The sequence below is a fragment of the Lissotriton vulgaris genome, chromosome 4_1 (genome assembly GCF_964263255.1).
Source record: "Lissotriton vulgaris chromosome 4_1, aLisVul1.2, whole genome shotgun sequence".
NCBI classification, from domain to species: Eukaryota; Metazoa; Chordata; class Amphibia; order Caudata; family Salamandridae; genus Lissotriton; species Lissotriton vulgaris.
In genome coordinates, this window is record NC_141691.1 from 1353672626 (window position 1) to 1353695557 (window position 22932).

The 22932-nt window shown below is 44.8% G+C and overlaps 1 protein-coding gene across 1 annotated transcript in view; it reads right to left on the minus strand.

The window, feature by feature from the left end:
- The window catches only part of PRELID3A (PRELI domain containing 3A), a 310018-nt gene that overhangs the window by 210300 nt on the left and 76786 nt on the right, over positions 1-22932 (minus strand). The window contains exon 2 of the mRNA XM_086965588.1: positions 9462-9630. Coding sequence (XP_086821714.1) covers positions 9462-9630 — 169 coding nt within the window. The remainder of the gene's footprint in view (positions 1-9461; positions 9631-22932) is intronic.

Genomic DNA, 22932 nt, shown 5'->3' on the forward strand with positions numbered 1-22932 from the left:
AAGAGCTAAAGGAGAGTATTTCAGAATCAATTTTAGGGTCCAAGGTGTGGTGGGCCCAGGCCACCTGTGGCAAACAACTTCAAATGTCACAACTGAGTAAATGCCCAGGCCCAGCCAAACTCACCTTCCTTCAATAAAGAAATAAAGTAAATACGTATTTTGCAAATCTACATGTTATTGGATAACTCAAAACAGAGCTTAATGGCACAAGCCACGTATTGTTTTAAAATGATATTGTTGATCAGAATGTGGCCAACTACATCATTACAAGAAGCAATTTTGGCGACCCTAGCCATGCAAAAGTAGTACATCTGCATCCACAGGCTTGCATGTGAAGGTGCAGATGAAATGCGTTACTTACCTGTAACAGCAGTTATCCAGTATTGGTGTCTTTCATAGATTCACATGCCTGAATCATTCCCCGTCGTCGAGACGGGAGCATCCGGTACATAAAAAAGTAATGTCCTATAGACATACATAGAGAAAAGTAGGCCTAAGGGCCTCACCTTAGTAGCCTATCTCTGTCCTTTTGTAAAAAGGACCAAGAAAAGTAGGCCTAAGGGCCTCACCTTAGTAGCCTATCTTTGTCCTTTTGTAAAAAGGACCAAACTCTTAGAGCCAGCCAATCAGCTAACACCTCCTTCTCGAACCTTCCTGTCAGGAGCCTCAGTCTCTCAGATTTTCGTACGCACCAAGCTAGGTAGGCGTAATACAGTTAGAGAGATAAGTGAGTCCTTCCAGGGGAGGCGGGAGGGTTGCATGTGAATCTATGAAAGACACCAATACTGGATAACTGCTGTTACAGGTAAGTAACGCATTTCTTATCCAGTATTAGGGGTGTCTTTCATAGATTCACATGCCTGAATCAGAGTAGTCAGCAATACATTATGCACATTTCTGATGTAACCATGTTATAACAGTCATTTAGATAATACACTTATTACCATGTGACTATGAAACATCAGTATACATTAGTATATAACAAAGAAAAGAGATGTGCATACCAGCAACGGATGGCGGGATGTTGGAAGGCTCACCTCACTGGAATAGATGGCGAAGCACCTCCTGGCCCACTGCTGCATCCTTCATAAGTTCAGCATCCAGGCAGTAGTGCCTGGAGAAGGTGTGCGGTGACTTCCATGTCGCCGCCCTGCATATGCCCAGAATCGGCACTCCAGCAAATAGTGCCGCTTATGTGGACATGGCTCTGGTGGAATGAGCCTTGACCTTGGAGTCCAACAGCCGTCCGGCCCTGTCATGGCAGACCGAAATTGCCGAGGATATCCACCTTGAGATGCTTTGTTTAGATAGTGGCATACCCATCCTCGGTCTACTATAGGCAACAAATAGTTGAGAAGATTTTCTGAAGCTCTTTGTTTTGTCGATGTAGAATGTTAGACATCTTTTGAGGTCTAATGAATGTAGTGTTCTTTCTGCTGCGGTGGAAGGATTTGGGAAGAAAGAATGTAGCAAAACCGGTTCATTAAGGTGAAAGTCTGAAGGCACTTACGGGATAAACTGGGGATTAGTCATCCGGACCACTCTGTCCTGTTGAAATTACATGAACGGCTCCAGGATGGGAAGAGCCTGTAGCCCGCTGACTCTCCTTGCTGAAGTCAAAGCAAGTAGTAGAGCAGTTTTCCATGAAATGTATTTGATGTCCGTCCGATGGATGGGCTCGAATGGGTGTTTCATGAGTTGGTTGAGGACTAAGTTGAGGTGCCACGTGGGTGGGACCCTTCTTGGTCTTGGGAAGGATCTATAGAGTCCCTTGAGGAACTGTTTGATGAGCCTGCCGGACCAAAGGGACGGTGATTTGAAAGTCCTGGTGAACCGTAAGATAGCCGCCAAGTGTACTTTTATGGAGGCGTGTGCCAGGCCCGTTTGTGCCAAGTATAGGAGATATGGCAATAGCTGTTCAGGAGAAACGTGGAGTGGTCGCAAGCCTTTGTCTAAGCACCACATGCAGAAACACTTCCATTTTAACGAGTAAGTCTTGTTAGTACTGTCCGCTCTCGCTATTGCCACTCCATTTTAACGAGTAAGTCTTGTTAGTACTGTCCGCTCTCGCTTTTGCCAGCACATCTCGGCAGTCTTGCGGAATGTCTAAGTGACAGAACTCTCTGTGCTCAGGAGCCAGGCCGACAACCTGAGCGATCGCAGGTTCCGATGTTGTACTTGCCTGTTGGACATTGTGAGCAGGTTCGGATGCTGTGTCAGACGGATTGATGTCTGGATGGAGAGGCGATGAAAGTTCGAGAACCAGTGTTGCCTCGGCCAGAACGGGGCAATTAGAATCAGTGTGCAAGGCTCCGCCTTCATCTTCCTGAGAACCCTGGGTATCATCGGAAATGGTGGAAAAGCGTACGCAAATACGTTGTACCAATCGATGGAAAAAGCATTTCCGAGTGACCTTGGTTGGGGATGCCAGCTTGCGAAGTTTAGGCATTTGGCGGTCTCCCTGGTGGCAAATAGGTCGATCTGCGGTGTTCCCCATTTCGAAAAGATGTGATCTACCATCTCCGCGTCAAGTTCCCATTCGTGGAACAGAGACCTCTGTTTGCTTAGAGCATCTGCCATGACGTTGTCCTTGCCTGGGACATACTATGCTTTTAATGTTATACTGTGGAGTACAAGCCAGTTCCAAATGTTCTGCGATTCGCGAGATCGCATGAGCGAACGCGTTCCTCCCTGCTTGTTCAAGTAGTGCATCGTCATAGTGTTGTCGGTCCTGTTGAGTTCAACAGGAAGGTGGAGGAATGACAAGCAGGAATGACAAGCCTTGAGACAGGTATTGAGATGACAACCACCATTGCAGGGCTCCGACCATCTGAGGATTCACTTTTATGTGGTCGTTTGATGACCCTGTGCATCGGACCCACTGCTTTGAGAGCGCCTCCTGTAGAGGCCACATTCGTAATTAACAGTGAGGAAACGGGAGGATACACAATGACATCATCCCCAGGAGGGATTTGAAGAGGCGGACTGTCAAGACTTTCCTCGAGGCTACTATAGCAGCTTGTGCAAGGAGCTCGTTCATCCTCTCTTTGGATGGGAAAGCTTTTGCTGACCGTGTGTCCAGGGTTGCACCTTGGAAACTGATGCATTGACAAGGTTGTAGGTCTGAATTTTCCTGATTGAGGGTGAGACCCAAGCAATCGAAAAGCTTTAAACAGGAGTTGGAAGACCTGGATGCGTCGTCGGATACTGAAAGACTTGGTGATGGCAATGCCTGAGATATGCCGCCACCGGGGAACGACATATCGTGAATATGCGCGGTGCAGACTTGAGCCCTAAAGGCAGAACACGAAACTGCAAGTGCCTGCCCACTACTGCAAATTGCAAGTCCCTTTTACGATTCCTGTGAATTGGGATATGGAAGTAAGCGTCCTGTAGGTCTAGGGACGCCATAAAAATTCTGCTATTCCAGCAGTTGCAAGACTTCCTGGATTACCATATGGAACCACTGTTTCTTTAGAAATGTGTTGAGGGCACTAAAGACCAAGATTGGTCTCCACTACCTGTCTTTTTTCTGGATCAAAGAGAAGCGGGATTCAAACCCTTTTCCCTTCTGAGGTGGAGGTTCTCTCTCCATTGCTTATTTCTACAGCAAAATAGAGTTCTCTTGAAGAAGCAGCCATATATTTTTGTTATTACCGCTGTCCTTTATATTGAAAGGACGACTTACCAAAGGAGGATTGCTTGTTTTGCTGTTAATAGCGCTGTTGGTCTTGCGGTCTAATCTGGCCTGAAGAGCAGGAAGACTTGCATTGCTAATTTCTTCTGTAGGAAGACTTTGCTCTTCCTCCCTTTCTACTAAAGGATTGGTTCTTATACTGAAGAGTGCGTAAAGCTCTCGCACTGTCTGCTTCGTTAATTTTTTGTGCCAAATAGTAACTGGCTAGCATATGGCATGTCCAAAATCTTTGTTTGCACCTCAGGACGGACAGAGCAGTCCTTGAGGACGCCAGACTGCTACTCCAGCCAACTGACGGAACCCTGTCATAGCGATATCAATCGTGCAGTCTATAGTTTCTGACGCCGATGCTTAACTATCTAGCAGAATCCTTTTTACATCCTCTTTGGTTGAATTTGACAATTCCGACATGTATGGGGCTGTGTGTGCCCACATTTGTCTATGATTGCGTCACAAGAGCCTTAGGGTGTTCTCGGCCTCTACCGTCCTTGTCGACATTGAGGAAAACCTGTTCCCAATGTTGCCCACTCTTTTTCCTTCCTTATTAGGAGGAAGCGACCAAGGGCCCGAAGGATTCCTTGAGATCTTCTGGGCCGCCTGTGTTACTACGGAGACCGGCTTAGGATGTCCTGTTAAACATGCCGGTGCTGTATGTGGCGCCCTATACTTCTTATCCAACTGAGGGCTCACCGGTGATACAGAGGAGGGGTTCTGCATGACCCTTACCCCTTCTGACTATAGGTAATCGATAATCAGTATTGACCTTACTGCCTTCATGAGAGGTTCTTTGAAGTCAAACAAGAAGCAGTCCAGTTCTTGAGAGGCCATTGAGATCTTAAAACGTGGAGCAGCCCTCTCTACCACATTATAAGAGATTCCAGAATTGGCGGAATTTCCCTCATCGACGAGCCCGTCGAAGAGACCACCGTCATAGGCTATGCTATCGTAGACTAGCAGTCAGACAGGCCGTCCTAGACGAAGCCATAGACGATCCGTCGTAGACAAGGCCGTTGACGCCGTCGTAGACAAGGCCATTGACGCCGTCGTAGACAAGGCCGTCTGAGATGAGGCCGTCGTAGACGAGGCCGTCGTAGACGAGGCCATCATAGACGAGGCCGTCATAGACAAGGCCGTCATAGACGAGGCCGTCACAGACGAGGACGTCATAGACGAGGACGTCATAGACGAGGGCGTCATAGACGAGGCCGTCATAGACGAGGCCGTCATAGACGAGGCCATCATAGATGAGGCCATCGTAGGCAAGGCTGTCGTAGGCTAGCAGTCACAGGCGAGATCATCGTAGACGAGGCCATTCTAGACTAGGCCCTTGTCGACGCCGCAGACAGGCCGTCGTAGACGAGCAGATATAGGCGAGGCAGTCATAGACAATGACGATGCTGTCATAGATGAGGCCATTGTAGACGAGGCCATCGTAGACGAGACCATCGTAGACGAGACCATCGTAGACGAGACCATCGTCGACGCCGTAGACGATGCTGTCATAGACGAGCCTTCGTAGACGAGGCCATCGTAGACGAGGCCATCGTAGACGAGGCCATCGTCTACGCCGCAGACAGGCCGTCGTAGATGAGCAGTCATAGACAAGGCCATCGTCGACGCTCTCGTCGTCGACGCTCTCGTCGTCGTCGACGCTGTCGTCGTTGACGCTGTCGTAGACGAACCATCGTAGACGAGGCCATCGTAGACGAGGCCATCGTAGACGAGGCCATCGTAGACGCCGTCGTAGACGAGCCGTCGTAGACGAGCCATCGTAGACGAGGCCATCGTAGATGAGGCCATCGTAAACGATATTGGCTTCTAAGTCTTTACCTCAGGAGGTAATGAAAACATATTTTTGAAGGGTCCCTTGACCAGAGGAGGTGAGTTTGACGGCTCGGAAGTCGTCTTTTTTACCTGATTTTTCCGCAAAAGCAAATCCTTTACTCTCCTTTTCCACAGAGTGAAGAGATTTAGAAGGACTGCGCCCAAAAAACCCATGAGTGGTCTTTTTGAGGGCCTTCTCAGGACGTTCCCCTGAGGAATGAGTCTGAGGAGATTCTCTTCTCTTTTGAGGTCTCCTAGACGTTGAGGACAAGGCCTCATCACAGTAACTGGAGAAAATAAAAACCTCCTTTCTGGTCTTAACCACATTAAAAAGCGCCCTTCACAATCTCTCAAAAAACGTACATGACAAAGTGCGACATACCCTGCAGTCTTTGGCCTGCGGTATAGGCAGCAAATGCGGTCAGTGTGAGGAACAGAGCAGAGCAGCCTCCTGGGTCAAGATGCACAGGCTCTAAAATCAAACCCTTTCTCCTTAACAGACCTTTCTTTAAAGAATGTATTTGAAGATAATCCATAGTAGAGAAGAATCCTTGACAACAAAGTCATTTAGGGAAGTGAAAAATACAAAAACTGAGCAGAGCTCAGAGGAGACTCCCTTAGCACAACGTGCGGTAGAAAATCTGAGAGACTGAGGCTCCTGACAGGAAGGTTCTAGAAGGAGGTGTTAGCTGATTGGCTGGCTCTAAGAGTCTGGTCCTTTTTACAAAAGGACAAAGATAGGCTACTAAGGTGAGGCCCTTAGGCCTACTTTTCTTGGTCCTTTTTACAAAAGGACAGAGATAGGCTACTAAGGTGAGGCCCTTAGGCCTACTTTTCTCTATGTATGTCTATAGGACATTACTTTTTTATGTACCGGAGGCTCCCGTCTCGACGACGGGGAATGATTCAGGCATGTGAATCTATGAAAGACACCCCTAATACTGGATAAGTATGACTTTTTGGCATTCACCAGGTTTCCATCGAGATTCCATTGGGAAGTACATAAATCCTACACACTGGCGTAGCTAGGGGGGGTGGCGGTCCACCCCAGGCGGCACCATTTTTGAGGCGGCTGTGGTCGCGCGGCACTGGAGGCCCCTTGCGACCGCGGCGGCCTTTATAATTTATTTGGGATTCTTGGGAATGACAAGGCACAGTGTCCCAAATAAATTATTAAGACGGCCGCAACGGGCCTCCAGTGCCGCGGCCCGCGTTTGCACTGTGCCTGCCTGCTGAAGTTAAAACTTAAAAGCAGGTCAGGAGTGTGCAGGCTGCAGCGCGGGTGCGGCCTAAGTCCCGCCGCCGTGTTAGTGACGTCCTCGTCAGTTCTTCGGCTCCGACCGTTGTGGTTGTTGGCCACACCCAGCCTCGCTCAAAGTCCTCCAGGGGGCGGTCAATCATTTATCAGTTGTAGCGTGCGCGGCTCGTGGGACTGTGTTCCAGGGCCTCCCGGCTGCCCCATCCGGTCCGCAGCTTCTCGGCTGCAGCGGCCGCCGGACATACAGTACAACAAGGTGAGGCTGAGTTGTACGTCCAGAGCCCCTAGTGGGCGCTGCCAGGGGCCGCTTGACGACGCCCAAGTATGTGGCAACGTTCGTCGGACTCCATGACTATGGAAGCGCCTTCCCATTGTGTTCTTGTGGTTGGAGTGTTTGCCATTTATTGCAGTATTATCCTTGTACCTGTGTTTGGTACTCTTTTGTAACATGCATACGCCACTTTTCTCTTGTAACACACTTTGCTACCCCTCACATTTTGTTGGCTTTTGATACTTGCACAAGTGCCACCATTGCCTACGTAACGTTTGTTCTTGTGCCTGAGTGTCTAGCATAAATTGCAGTATTATACCTCTAATTGTACTTTGTTTTCTCTTGTAACCTGCACACTTGTCACTTTTTCCTCCTGTAATGCACTGTTTGCTACCTCGTGTTTTTTGTTTGCTCACAATTGTCACTTTTACCTCATGTAACTTAACGTCTGCTTTTGTAATTTGTTCACTTGTAATTTTCTCCTCATGTATCATTACTGTTCCTATTGTGAAGCGCTCTAACGCCTTCGGGTAAAGTCAGCGCTATATAAAAACGTATATATAAATAAAAATAGGAGCGGCGGTGTGACGCAGCTGACCACCCCATGCAGGATGTCAGGAGGGGCCCATATTCTCCAGTAGCTCACAGATATTCGTTCATTGGCCTGGGGTTGAATAGGGACCCCACTCAAAGGTTGTGAGGCCCCTGTATGTTCGCCCCAGGTGATGTTGTTATGCTGTTAATGCAGGGTGCTGGAACCAGTGTGCGGGGGTTCTCGACGCTGTCCATGTGCAGCCCACAGCTGTGTGGGGTCACCTTAAAATGCTTAAATGTCTTCTCTGCGCGGTTTAGGGAGCTCTCGGTTGCAGTCTCAATTACCAAAGTTGCTTCCTCTAAGAATGCATATTGCAGTGCACACCTTGGTCCTGTCCTGCCCAGCACTGTAACAATCAGAACACCCCATTCACTGTTCCCTCTGCGAAACTGCCACTGGAGAGCAGAGAATGACACCGTTCTCATTATTTCCTGTATTGCAGGGTCACCAGCTTTATTCCACCTGTTTCAGGTGATACATTCAGAGCTTGAAATGCTCTTCAATCCATTTATTGCCCGCGCATTTTAGACGACGCTCGTTTAAAAAGCTATTCCCTTTACAAAGAATGTCTCTGGCTGTACAATCTTGTTCACTGACTTTTTCATAACTGTGTTTTATTGACTGACAACAACTGTGGCATACTAGTGCTTAAGGCCTGACCTGCTCCATAATCCTAGACAAGTGATCCAAGGAAGCTAGGACTCGCCAGTGTATGTATATCAATAAACTTACACGCATATATTAAGTTTTCCCATTCATCATAATTATCTAATTAATCGATTGTCAGTTAGAAATGATGCCACTGTCTAAAGGCAACGTTGGGAAAACTGCAAAATTGAATACATTCTGAGGTTGAAATACCACCACAGAGGCTGAAGAAGGGCTATTAAGCAGCTGAGTCAGGTGGGGGGTGATTATGAGATTTATTTGCGAACTTGTTGCAGTAAACAAGCTAAAAGCTGATGCAAATCACTTGATTGATTCTACAAAAAAGCTGTGAATAAAAGGTTTTGCTTTTGACAGTCAACGGGCTATTGGGCTGTGCGGTGGGATTTATTTCAAGTGCTCACCGTCCTTTTTCCCCAGCACCCCCCCCAAAGGGGCGGCAATCTGAGGTATAGCCCCGGGCGCCACAAGCTCTAGCTACGCTTTGTTTCCATTCTTTCTGTAGCAGAGAACACCGTACATAAGAAATGTATTCCCTAGTAAAAATGTGCATTTTCCCTTTTAAATTCTCATTGATAAAAATAGATTTCAATGTAGAGAACGCCCTTCCCCTACACCCCTGCCAAATGTCAGGGTGATCCGTTCCCCTTCCCACCCTGGATGGAGAGTTGCACCCCAGCCCTGTGCTGTAGTAAATCCCTGGCAACTTCACAAGTGGTTTGATCGTGCTTGGGGAAACTTCCACATTTGTGGACATTGACAAACTAGCCTTCTTCAATTATTGTGGGCATACTCAAACTTTCAAGACCAACCACATATTGAAAGACCCATTTTCCCACACCTTTGGTGAATTTACGACTGTGGAGATCTTCACACTCTTGATGGCGATATGTGCTCCTGTAAACGGGCTTGTATCTGCCAGAAATCCCTCAGTGAATTCTTGGCAGATGTAGAAAGGGTGCATTTAGCCACAAGCTTAAGTGTATGACCAACTTACCTTTGTAACTAGCTCCCACAGATGCTAAAATAAATTAGGTATTGTTACGGCTTGTATACCCCAAATAAGCTTTGCCACATATAGCGGGGCACGAGAGACGTCTTCCTATTAGTTGAATCTGGAAAGGATGTAAACCATCACAACAGCACATACCGCTCTGACAAGGCTTGGGAGTCCCCACTCTGTGCTGAGGAGCCGGTGGCTGTGCAACCTGCCACGGTTATCCAGGGATCTGTCCAGAACGTCCACGCCCACAACACAGGGGTTGATGGGATTGGGATACTTCCTCATTGCAGCCTTGATTACCGTCTCCCAGGGATGGCTGAAAGAAAAAGAAAAGAGGTATGAAGCATATTTAGCTTTCTGCACTTTCTTGTTTTGATATAGAAGTTATAACATCAGTGCAAGGAAATAAACGGAAATGTACACCAAGGCCATAAGAAAGAATAAATCCCAGACTTAGAGGTATTTAGTCCTCAAATAAACTAACAAGAAGAGACTGGACAGAAGACAGAATTATTTTGGGATCAGAACTGTGCTCAGCACTGTGCCAATGATAATCAAATGTTGGCTTCCTAGGCGTCAGTCTGCTCTGTACTTCATTGGCTTGCTCTCATTTGGGTATAAACACGAGTCGCTTAACAGTGGCTTGCTAAATGAAACATCTTACAGTACTGCTTTGAAAGCTGGATGTTTGCCAAACATTTTCTTGAATAAGATGGGTTGAGAAATAGTTGGATAGTTTTAGAGATGTCTATTTACATACGTTATGTCCTTTAAAATCTTGTTTTCACTTCTTTGATGGGTTTCATAGCTAGGCAGGGGGGTACATGTGCAATGATGCTTTACTGACCATTAAATGCCCACTCCGTAATTATAAACCACTCTCCTGCGACCATAGACTATAATTGAAGAAGAGGGCATTCAAATACGAGTACAGCCCTCTGCAGAAAGTGTATAATACTAGTGAGCATTTCACCCAATGAGGGCAGACTTTTCTCAATAAAAAGGGAGAGGTACAGAATAAGAAATATTGGAATATTGGAGCAGAAAGCTTACACCATCCACTTTTGCCCTCTGCCAAGCCGTTGTTTGCAAACAGGTGGAAGCGTTGTGGTAACTGGATTGCCTGATGTCAGGCAGGTGGAGTGTGACTGACAAGAGTCAAGAGCGTCTTCGCCTTGGAAGACGCAGAGTCTGTTTGCAGAATTGGTCAATAGAGTGTCACCTGTAAAACACAAGGGGGCATATTTATGAAATTTGTGGCGTTGACCAGCTCTGCAAGTCACCTTGATGCGCTGGCCTGTGTCACAGGAAAAGGGCAGGAATGTGCTGTATTTATAGAACCCAGCACATTCCTATCCTTTCTTCTTGAGCCGTTTTGGCAGCCTATAGCCAACACAGGCACCCTTGTACGATGGTGAATGAGTGCCTGTCTTATAGGCAGGATTGCTTTTGTGCAAGAAGGGGCACCTCCAACATAAATCTTTGACTGACTCTACAGAATTATTCACCTAGTTGTCTTTAATTTACTTTTAAAACTTTCCTTACTGCTAGTTAGGAAAATTTGCATAATTTACTTAGTTGAACATCAAATTACGTTTTGCCCTGGTCTCTACATTCTGTGTCTGTGATAAATGTATTTCAAAGAGAGTTAGTAACGAAAGAGGGAGTTTACGGGGATTTTTTCAGTAGTGAAAGAGGAGGGAGAGAATTCACCAGTGTTTTACACATAATGTATATATGTGAAACCTGGGTAGGAGAAAGCACAGTTTCCAATCGCATTTGCCCAGATTCAAATCGCCAGTTTATCTCTGGGAAGGACACAGTTCAAGGTCGGTTGTAGAAATAGCATTTAAAGTAGAGGACGTGGGTTCCACATATCATTTCAACAACTGCTAGACAACTCAGCAACATAACCCTGGCCAGTGTCCAGTGACACGACGGTCAGCAGTCTGCATTGCGATGAGACAGCACTTAGTGGCACTGCCCCACCAGCTTGCACCACCACCCCTCTTACAACCAGCAGGGCCGAGAAGGTGGGAGGAATGTAAATCACACCAGCAGATCTCTTTTTTTATAAGAGCGAAAGTAAACCACAGCAAGAAACAGCTTACATATTTTACATTCCGAAGAATAACTGTTTCTAGATCACAATCAGATGCTTTCAAAAGGAATGCACTGAAGTAAGTAAGCAACAGCAGCAAGACACAAATAAGCATTGTACCGGAACAATAGTCTACAATCATCCACAAGGCCTGAAGTCAAGCCTACCAGCAAAGACAACACACACAAGATACACCATTACACAGCCAAGCTCATAGGACAAGCAAAACAACTACAAACTGGCAGTATTTAGGCACAATTGAGGATCTACGTGTTTAGAAGCGCCATCGGCATCAGAAACCAGGAGTCAAAACAAAAAGGTTCCCATAATTAGAAGTCCAGCATTAGCACTATACAGTTTGTATTTATTTTGCATTTTATTTGCAATCAGAGCGTTCAAACAGTAATGCGGTTCAGAGGTTGTATGTATCACATTACATCGGAAAATAGCAAAGGAGGGGACCAGAACACTGTGCCCAGGAGGGAGTGAGCGAGGAATTAGAAGACCACAGCAGCAGGCGCCTGGAAGAACTCGATGCAAGAGACATCAATTCTAGGAGGAAGGGTTTAGGAAGAAAATGCTCAGGTTGCAGGGAGTTGGTTTGAGGGCTACTTACAAGGTGCTCCAGTAAGGGGCAGATCACAGGTTAGAAAGAGTGGCAGGGTGTTCCAGAAATGTGACACCAGCAGAAAAACAATCTTAATCTTGAGTTCTCCAGAGTGAAAGGCAGGGGAGCTAAGCAAATACTGAATTCTGTGAATGCACTGCGGCAGTGAGATGGGCAGCACACACTAAGTAGGATGAGGCGATGGTTGAATAGAACCATATTAAAAAAAAGCATGCCAAGGGCTTTGAGCAAGCTGCATAACAGTCTGTTCCAACCAGGCGCAAGTGCTGTTAGGAAGGTTGAGGAGGGGGTTTGTAACAATACTTATGACAATTTCAGTGACTGCATGATATGCTGGTTGATTAAAAATGTGGATCAAGAATGAGTCAGCAGGCAGAGGTTTAAACCAATGATGACAGAAGAAAGAAAATGACAGACGTACCAACAAAATGATCAATAAATATAAAAATAAATTGACTATATTTTGAAACAGACTAAAGTGACAGACACGTTTGGGGCTGCAATCTAACCAGTTGAAAAAATAAAACCTGAAGAAACGCTTTCCGGCAATCCCCGCAGCACGCTCTTTTCTTAACTCCTAGAAGATAGTAACAGGCCCTCTCTGCAGACAGTAGACAGAAGATGCCAGGAGTCTCTTTTAGTGCTATAGGAATATAGTGGCTAATTCTATGGCAGCTGATATTTTCAAGTGAAGATGCTCTATCAAGGGGAGTTCAGTTTCTAGGCCACCCTATTAATATTCAAGTCCCTTTATTAACACAAGATGATTTAGAAGTATCATTCTATGGGTCTCCAGTTTTGCTAGTCATATATGTCACAACTAAAGAGGCAGCCTTTTCACGTGTCTTGGACAATGGTTCTTATCAACTATCAGTACATTCCTCTTCTCTGGTTTCGAAGTCACTGGTAAGTCTCAATGAGACTCAGGAAGATCATATATGTTCTCATATGTCACTCCTTTAGTCTCCTGTTGCACACACAAATGAGCATCAAGCTGGTGCTGTTGTATCTGTCAGCAGCCTTCGACACGGTCTCGCATGATATTCTTCTCGGCCGCTTGCAGAAGGTGGGGATTGGAGGATTGGCCCTGTCCTGGTTTGAGAGTTTTCTCTGAGGCCGCTCACAAAGTGTCAGCTTGGGCCCTACCGTTCCACTTCTAGGGAGCTCACCAAGGGGTTCCACAGGGCTCATGTCTAAGTCCCACATTAGTCAATCTATATGTGGCCTTTTTAGCTGACATTGTGAGAATATATGGATTCACGCCAGTGTCATATGCTGACGCCACTCAGCTTCTGTTTCCATTCCAGACCCTCACTCCCGCAATCAAACATTCTTTTGCGGAGGGAATGAGAGCAGTGTCTGACTGGATGGTCTCTAACTGCCTACAATGTAATGTGGGCAAGACAGAGGTCATGCTTTTCGGGAAAGCTCCTCTCCTTTGGTCTCCGGATTGGTGGCTACTCGATCTGGGACCTGTACCCGACCCTAAACAGACAGTGAAGAACCTAGGTGTTCGGTTGGACCAGGGATTGCTGTTAAAAGAGCACGCAAACCAGGTGACAGGGTCCTTTTTTCGGATGATAGGACTTCTGAGGCGTGTATTTCCATTCTTGTCGGACGTTTTTAGAACGACCCTTGTCCAGGCCCTTGTAGTCAGCCGGCTAGATTATTGTAATGGCCTCTTCTTGTCTGCTAATGAAGAGGTACTCAGCAGACTGCAAGTGGCCCAGAACACCGTGGCAAGACTGGTCTTAAATGTCCCCCCTAGAACGCCTTCTCGCCCCCTCCTTGAAAAACTCCACTGGATGCCCATTCGTAAACGGGTCAAGTTTAAGATCTGCTGTGTCATACACAAAAGTCTGTTTGGCTCAGGCCCTCAATATTTGACTGAAAAATTTAACATCTATAACCCGGAACGTCTGCTTCGTTCCAGCGGCCAACTATTGCTACAGATCCCGACGGTCAGAAAGGCACGGCAGGGTGGGCGAGCCCTATCCTATATGGGCCCTACCCTTTGGAATAAACTTCCCCCCGGCCTGAGACAAACTACCGACTATCTTAAATTTAGGAGAACACTTAAGACACATTTGTTCCTGACAGCATAGTTTCAAATGCCTTCCTAGAGCTCTGTTTTTGATGCACATATGGCGAATCAAGCGCGGAGATACCCCTTCGGGGGTCGAGTCCTGCGCTATACAAGCAACTAAATAAATAAATAAATAAATAAATAAGCTGCTCTAAAAGAAGCTAATAAGTAGAAGTAGATAAAATGGTTTCTTCTTATTTCCCGAGAGCTGGGGTAGCCATGGGAACACAAATTACGTTGAGCTCCCAAGTTATTCCTACTAATAATTGTTGCCACATGTTTGCAGACTCCTCTATTGTGCTCCCAAGACAAAAGAACAAAACCGCTTCATGCTAATTGAGATCTCGTGTAGAACTGGATCTGAACAAGTAAAATATATACACCTCCAGTGCACAGCTAGGGAAAGGGGTTATTCCCAAGAACGAATCTGACAGTCCCGAGAAAGAACAGACACGTTCCATCGTTAATTCAACTCAGGATATTCATCTTTTAACTGAGAATAGAAAAATACTACCAAAAAGAATAAACTGCTTAAAAACATGAAATCGTTAAGAATAAACTGAGTATGCAAATTAAAAAGTAACAAATAATAATAACAAAAGAAAACAAAAAGAATTCCAATATGCTAGTGTTCTGCATAAAATCTAAATAATCCTGCACTCATCTATGTCAAGCATAGATCTTTAAACTGGGGGCGGGCCCTCTGGGTGGCTGAATTTATCTTGTGGGTGGTGGAGGGGAGTGCCAGGCAAAAATAGAGGGGGCATTGTGCTGAAAACAGTGCTGTGTTTTTACTGAATAACCAGAGTGGCAGCGACACACACTGTAATAGGCCATCAGTATCATCTTGTGCCACTTATGTTCTGGCTGGGAGAAGATGTGGGAGGAATGTCCATATAACCCCCACATTTCTGATAGAGGATCACAAAGTGAATACCTTTACACTTTAGGGAGACTAGCCTGCCCATAGCATGTTGGCAATCATATATCAGGGATAGCAATATAACCATATAATTATCTTCAGAGCACTCTGATTCATAAAACACAGTATTTGTAAAGTCGCTCTGCTCAATTTAATGTCCAATTTCAAATGTTTTCCAATCCAGGATCCACCATATAAGTAGACGCAGCCAACACGTGTTTCGTCAAGTCATTTTAGACATATGACTTCTTCAGTGCTGCAACCCAAATAGCAAAGTAAATAAACAGTTTTACAAAATACAAAAACACATATATTAATGCTCTTACTGTATTTCTAGAAGAGTTCCTCAAGAGGGATACACCCTCAAGCCATCAAAGGTTGAAAGAAAAAAGTAGAAAAGTGGGAAGGGACCCCACCAAAGTCGTGCTCAAGTCACCAAAAAAAACTGCGTGAATTAACTTCGATGAAATATAGGTTACCAGACATTCCCATTATTCAATTACCATATTGTGTTAAGATTAGTCTAGAACAGTAGTTCCGGACTGATTAGAGTATTGGGTTGTGGTTCTTAGGCAACAACATCATACCCATTTGAAAATAAATTCTAAAGTGCAACTGTCATCTATCCATTATATAGCAGTGATGTACTGCATACATTGTAAACAAATATTGTCATAGTAACTCACCAATATAGTATCATTAAAACGTCCACAGTATTCCACTGGCCCGGTTTAGTTCTAATCTAAGGGATAAATACCGTCCCTCAATTATTTCTCAAGTTAATAAGCAATTATTGAGTTCATTCCTGCAAGTAATTTGAAAGAAACCCTCACCTTCTAGATAGTCCCACAGTCCCACCGGACTGTATTTCAAGAATTATCGGTCCAATACAGTAATGGGTGCAACACGGGTATACGTCCTAAAATTCAAAATTAATTATATTAGGTACCCATGTCCGGTCACTAACTCTATATCATATCACAAATAAAGTCAGTTACTCAAACCAATACATAACCTAATTATTAATCATCAGTCCGATTCAATCCGATCAACTAAAATATGCAGTCCCTGTGTAAGGTTTAAAACTCACAGATTCAATAATTAGTTCGGGTCTCCAAAGTACAATGTAACAGTTGTCCCTCAATCAATTAATTTTATTAAGAGAGTTCATGGTAATAGAGGTCTTCAATCGTGACATAGAGATTATTTCTAACTATGTTTCAAATACGAACCACGATAATCATAATTCAGTCGTGGGCGCCATCTTAGATAAGTATAAACATTATCTAATTCCAGCGCCATCTTGGTTTAGTCATGGTGCTATCCAGTTCTATACGTAAGTAATGGGCCTGAATACCACTTGTTCATGGTTATGTCTATCAAATTATCGACCCGGTTCACGGTAGTAAATCAAGTTTATTAAAAGAGTTCATAGTGATAGTGGTCATCAATCGTGACATTGAAATTATTTCTAACCATGTTTCAAATACGGACCACGAAAATCAAAATTCAGTCGTGGGCGCCATCTTCGATAAGTATAAACGCTGTCTAATTCCAGCGCCATCTTGGTTTAGTCATGGCGCTGTCAAATTCTATACGTAAGTCATGGGCCTGAAAACCACTTGCTCATGGTAATGTCTACCAAATTATCCAAGTAACTGATTTGAGATAAGGAGGATATTGATGATAGATACAAAAATAATTTGATCGACAAATTGACGCGGTACTTGCCCTGTAGATTATCATGCGAGAGGCAGGACTCTTATTTATATTTACAAACGATATGGGCTTATCTCAAATAAATTACTTGGATAATTTGATAGACATTACCATGAGCAAGTGGTATTCAGGCTCATTACTTACGTATAGAACTGGATAGCGCCATGACTAAACCAAGATGGCGCTGGAATTAGATAATGTTTATACTTATCTAGGATGGCGCCCACGACTGAATTATGATTATCGTGATTCGTATTTGAAACATAGTTAGAAATAATCTCTATGTCACGATTGAAGACCTCTATTACCATGAACTCTCTTAATAAAATTGATTTAACTATCGTGAATAGGGTCGACAAATTTTGACTAGCCACTACAATATGGCGCACACGCTTTTCTCCTATAAATAGCCACTCTAAGATGGCGCTGGTGGTGAACGCCACTCATGTGCTCGCGGTTTCATTGATTCGAACGGTAAGCCTGAGACTGGGAATTGACTTGTACTTTTACTTTGTGATCGTAGATCATTATGTGCATTGTTTCTTATCATTTTACTTCTGGGTTACAGAACACGTACTCGTGAAGTAGCCACTTTGAAGATTTATGCAGACTCGGAGAACATAGCCCGATTACCGCTACGGCTTGTATATTAAGGTGAGGGACAACTGTTACATTGTACTTTGGAGACCCAAACTAATTATTGAATCTGTGAGTTTTAAACCTCACACAGGGACCGCGTATTTTAGTTGATCGAATTGAATCGGACTGATGATTAATAATTAGGTTATGTATTGGTTTGAGTAACTGACATTATTTGTGATATGATATAGAGTTAGTGACCGGACATGGGTACCTAATATAATTAATTTTGAATTTTAGGGCGTATACCCGTGTTGCACCCATTACTGTATTGGACCGATAATTCTTGAAATACAGCCTGGTGGGACTGTGGGACTATCTAGAAGGTGAGGGTTTCTTTCAAATTACTTGCAGGAATGAACTCAATAATTGCTTATTAACTTGAGAAATAATTGAGGGACGGTATTTATCCCTTAGATTAGAACTAAAGCGGGCCAGTGGAATACTGTGGACGCTTTAATGATACTGTATTGGTGAGTTACTATGACAATATTTGTTTACAATGTATGCAGTACATCACTGCTATATAATGGATAGATGACAGTTGCAATTTAGAATTTATTTTCAATTGGGCATGATGTTGTCGCCTAAGAACCACAACCCAATACTCTAATCAGTCCGGAACTACTGTTCTAGACTAATCTTAACACAATATGGTAATTGAATAATGTGAATGTCTGGTAACCTATATTTCATCGAAGTTAATTCACGCGTTTTTTTTTTTGGTGACTTAAGCACGACTTTGGTGGGGTCCCTTCCCACTTTTCTACTTTTTTCTTTCAACCTTTGATGGCTTGAGGGTGTATCCCTCTTGAGGAACTCTTCTAGAAATACAGTAAGAGCATTAATATATGTGTTTTTGTATTTTGTAAAACTTGTTATTTACTTTGCTATTTGGGTTGCAGCCCTGAGCAAGTCATATGTCTAAACTGACTTGACGAAACACGTTTTGGCTGCGTCTAATTATATGGTGGATCTTGGATTGGAAAACATTTGAAATTGGACATTAAATTGAGCAGAACTACTTTACAAAGGCTGTGTTTTATGAATCAGAGTGCTCGGATGATAATTATATTGTTCATTAAACCACTCATGTGGTTTACTTCTGGGGTTGTGGTAACCGGCACGCTTCATCCTGAGCACCTCATTACAAGTTGCAACCTTACATTTACCTTAACTTGCTGTGTGCTCTTTCTAACTGTTACCGCCTGTTTTCGTAGCAATATAACCATAATGCTTGAATTGTTAAATATATTTAGAGCTACTAATTGTAAAGAATGTTAGCGATTGTTCATAGTATGCGCACAACGTGACTTTCCCTCCTCCCCAAATTCCTTCACCTTACCGCCCGCTACGCCCAATAAATCTCAGAAACAGGGTCTGTTGTCCACGGCGTAGCCTTTTATTCACATTACTCCTGGCAATTTACCACAGAAAGATGGCCTGTTCATTCTGGGTGCTCCCAGTGATTTCTTTTTTTGGGGACCAAAAAAGGGTGTGTGGAATTAAAATCTTTATAACCAAATAATGTAGAAGATAATCTGTATAATTCCTGCCCTGATCTCATGGAACATTTATATATATTTTTTATATTCTTTTTAAGTTCAGGCCATATTAACAAAGTCATACAATTAGAGAGTTTGCTGCTGTTAGATCGATACAGATTCCATTGGCTTATGCACGTCATCAATACAGTTAATACAATGAATAAACCATATTTATTTATTTATTTATTTTAAGGTGTTATAGAGCGCAAACTTGACCCGTGAGGGTCAGAGAGCTTTACATAGTCAAACGGTAGTATAGAGTGTAGTATATCACAGGACCTGTACATCATAGAAGTTACAGAAATTGAGGGGTCATAAGGTAGGCGGGAGATTCCAACAATACTATACATTTGGGGAAGGAGAGGCTGTACAACGGGGCATTTTACAGAGAGCAAGAGACATACAATAGGCAGGAAATCACAAGAGTTCTGTACAAGGTCGCAGGATGAGGCAATAGTCTCTTAGGTTGCTGAGGAGCAGGTTTAGTCAAGGAATTTACCCATGAGGAAGGATTTGGCCTCTTTTTTGAAGCGTGCAAGGGAGGGGGTTGTTCTGCTGTCAGGAGGGAGGGAGTTCCATATTCTTGGTGCAGATCCGGCGAAGGCTCGATTGTAAGTTTTTGTTTTCCTAAAGCGAGCAGGCCGGAGGAGGAGGGTGTTAGCCGATCGTGAGTTTCTGCTTCCTCCAGATAACACAAGCTTCTGAGCAATATACGCAGGGGAGTTAGAGTGTAAGGCCTTGTGCGTGATGCATGCCAGTTTGAGGTGGATCCTAGCCTCGACGGGAAGCCAGTTCAAAGCTTTCAAGTGAGGAGTGATGTGATCGAATTTTCTAGAGCCTGTAAGTAGTCTGGCGGCTGCATTGAGGCATGTTTTTAAGAGAGCCAGCGAGATCTTAGGTAAGTTGGAGAGGGTGGAGCAACCATATTCCAGTCGGGAAATAACTAATGATTGGACTGCTAGTTTTAGGTCAGGAGCGTCAAGAAAAGGTTTCAATTTCCATAGGTAGCTCAGGTGGAATCTGGCAGATTTGGCCATTGCGTTGACATGGTCTCACATGTTCAAATTGTGGTCCAAGGTAATTCCCAGGGATTAGGCCGAATCCACAATGGTTGGAGAACAGTTTAAGGCAGTGATGGCTTTAATCCATGTCTGGATCTCAGGGTTGTTCTTGGGCGGCGAGATTAAAAGGAACTCAGTTTTCTTAGCATTTAGTTTAAGTTGGTTTGAGGAGAGCCATCTGACGGTCAGCTTCAGGGCCTCATTCAAGGTGAGGATCTCCGCAAGGGAAGAGATTTTTATGTAAATCTGAGTGTCATCAGCGTACATATGGAAGGAGATATTTGCAGCGCGAAGGACTTCGGCAAGGGGTTCGAGGTAGATGTTAAAGAGGGTGGGGGACAACGTTGAACCTTGCGGGACTCCCACCATGACCATGGAGGGGGCTGACAGTTCGCCGTTGATTAAGAACCGCTGATATCGGTTTTGAAGGTAGGAGCTAAACCAGTCGAGGACTGTACCATCTAATCCCATTCTCAGTTTAAGGCGTTCGAGTAGCATCTCGTGGTTCACCGTGTCGAAGGCGGAGGAAAGATAAAGGAGGATCAAGAGAAAGGTTTTATCTTGGTCATGGGCTAGAAGAGCATCATCGACAATGTGGAGCATGGTGGTTTCAGTACTGTGACCAGGTCTGAATCCGGATTGGCAGTCGTCAAGTAAATGGAAGTTGTTGATGTGGAGACTTAGCTGTGTCTGGACACACTTTTCCAACACTTTGGCCAAGAGAGGAATGTTGGAAATTGGTCTAAAGTTGTCTGGGGAGACTGGGTCCAATGACGGCTTTTTTAGAATGGGGAGGACTTGGCCAGCTTTCAGTGAGGCTGGTATTGATCCCTGCCGGAGGGAGGCGTTGATAATCGCAGTCCAGCTGGGAATAATAGATTTGGCAATGGTCGTGAGACAGTTCGAGGGGAGCGGGTCGTTGAAATGGTTGTTAGGGTTCAGGGTTGAGAGGATTTTAGCGACAGCGTGTTCATCATAGGGTGTGAATTTGGACCAGTATGCTTGATTCTTCGGTGCGGACCATGGCGGCAAGGGGAGAGACGTTGGAAGGTCAAGGTTTGGAGGGGGGAGTGAAGCAGCTTTGAGTTCGATATCTAGGGCTTTAATTTTGTTTGCGACAAAAGAAGAGAAGTCCTCGGAGGAGATGATAGACATATGATAATATAAACCCCCCTGAGACCCCCACCACTCCCCTCAGTCTGAACCCCCATCGGTCGCTGACATAGGTGGATCACAAATATATCCTCTATCCTTATTCCATGCTCTCCAAATTCTCCCCCATTTTTTGGGGCATCCCCGGTTAACATACGTCGCCTTCTCTGCCACCATGGCCCCATCCATATCTTTGTACCAATCATGGAGCACCGGTGAACACCATGAACCCCACAATCTGGCTATATTGCGTTTGGCAAACATCATCCCGAGGGTTGCCAATCCTGTGCTGCATGGTTGAGATCAGTGGGCTCCCATATGTTTAATAGACATCTTTTGGGTTCTGGTACCATTGAGACTTACCCTACTGGAGATATACTTCTCATTACCGCTGTCCAGTATGGCACAATCTGCGGACATTGCCACATGGTGTGGAAGAATGCACCCTCCTGCCCGCAGTCCCGCAAGCACGGATGCATAGCACTCCCTATTTTATGGAGGGTCACCCTGGTGTAGTACGTGCAATGTAGTATCTTAAGTTGTACCAGTCTCAATTGTGAGGGTATTACTACTTCGCGCGGGGACGAAAGTGCTGCTTGCCAATCTGTATCACCAAGGTCTCCTAAGTCGGAGGACCACTTTTGCCTTGGCGTTTGCAATGGGTCAGGCAAATTGTTAACGAGTTTACGGTAGGTGAGAGAGGTAGCCTTTTCGTCCATGTAGTCGGTCAGTAACCTATCCTCCAGGGGAGAGGCCTCCGGTAGTGCGGTGTCGGTTGGTATAACTGCCCTGAGTGCGTGCCTGCTCTGCATGTATCTGAATATTTCAGAGGGTGCCAGTTCGTAGTGTTCCTGTAGGTGCTCAAAAGTGGTCATCTCACCCTTAATCCATAAGTCGCCCACCGTAGAGATGCCTATAGCATCACACTTATGGAAACCTTTACTATTTCTAAGTCGTCCAAGTCGTCGTGTGTCCCAAAGTGGAGTGAGCTGTGTAATTACTTCATGCCAGCCTAATTTTGTAAGTGCAGTGTACCAAATTTTGACTGTATGTGCTGTTGGTCCGATTAGCGGGATTTACCGCTTTTTGGTGTATGATGCTTTCATAATGCCTCCATCCCCCAACCCATATCTGTTCGCTGTGAACGCGGGGACTGTTTGTGGGGCATGTATCCATTGATTAATTATTTTTAACTGCAATACCCAGTAGTATAATTGTATGTTTGAGAGAGCTATACCTCCATCATACCACCCTCTGACCAGTATGTCCATGGCAATGCGTGCCGGTTTGTTCTGCCATAGTAAACTAGAGACTTCTGCCCCTATTGCTTTAAAATAACTGGATGGCACGGGAAACCGAGTATTTTCTAAAGCACAGAGGAACCGTGGAAGTGCCATCATTTTAAAAAGTGCCGCTTTCCCAAGCAATGTCAATGGCAGGGAGTGCCAATGTGTGGTGCCACTTCTAAGATGTTCCAGGGGGGGCATGAGATTTTGGTGTGATGTGGATACCTAAATATTTAAAACTTCCCTCTGTGATCTGCAGATTACAACCTTTAGGGTGTTGCGGTGGTGGGCCGTAAAGCACAAATATGATTGATTTGGACCAGTCAATGGTATAACCAGAGACTACAATAATAAGTCATTGGCATGCAGAGAGATGCAGTCTTCCCAACCTGCCGCCCACTTGAGCCCTCGGATAGTCGGTTCCATCTAATCCATGTGGCCAGTGGCTCCAGAACAAGGGCGAACAGTAATGGGTAG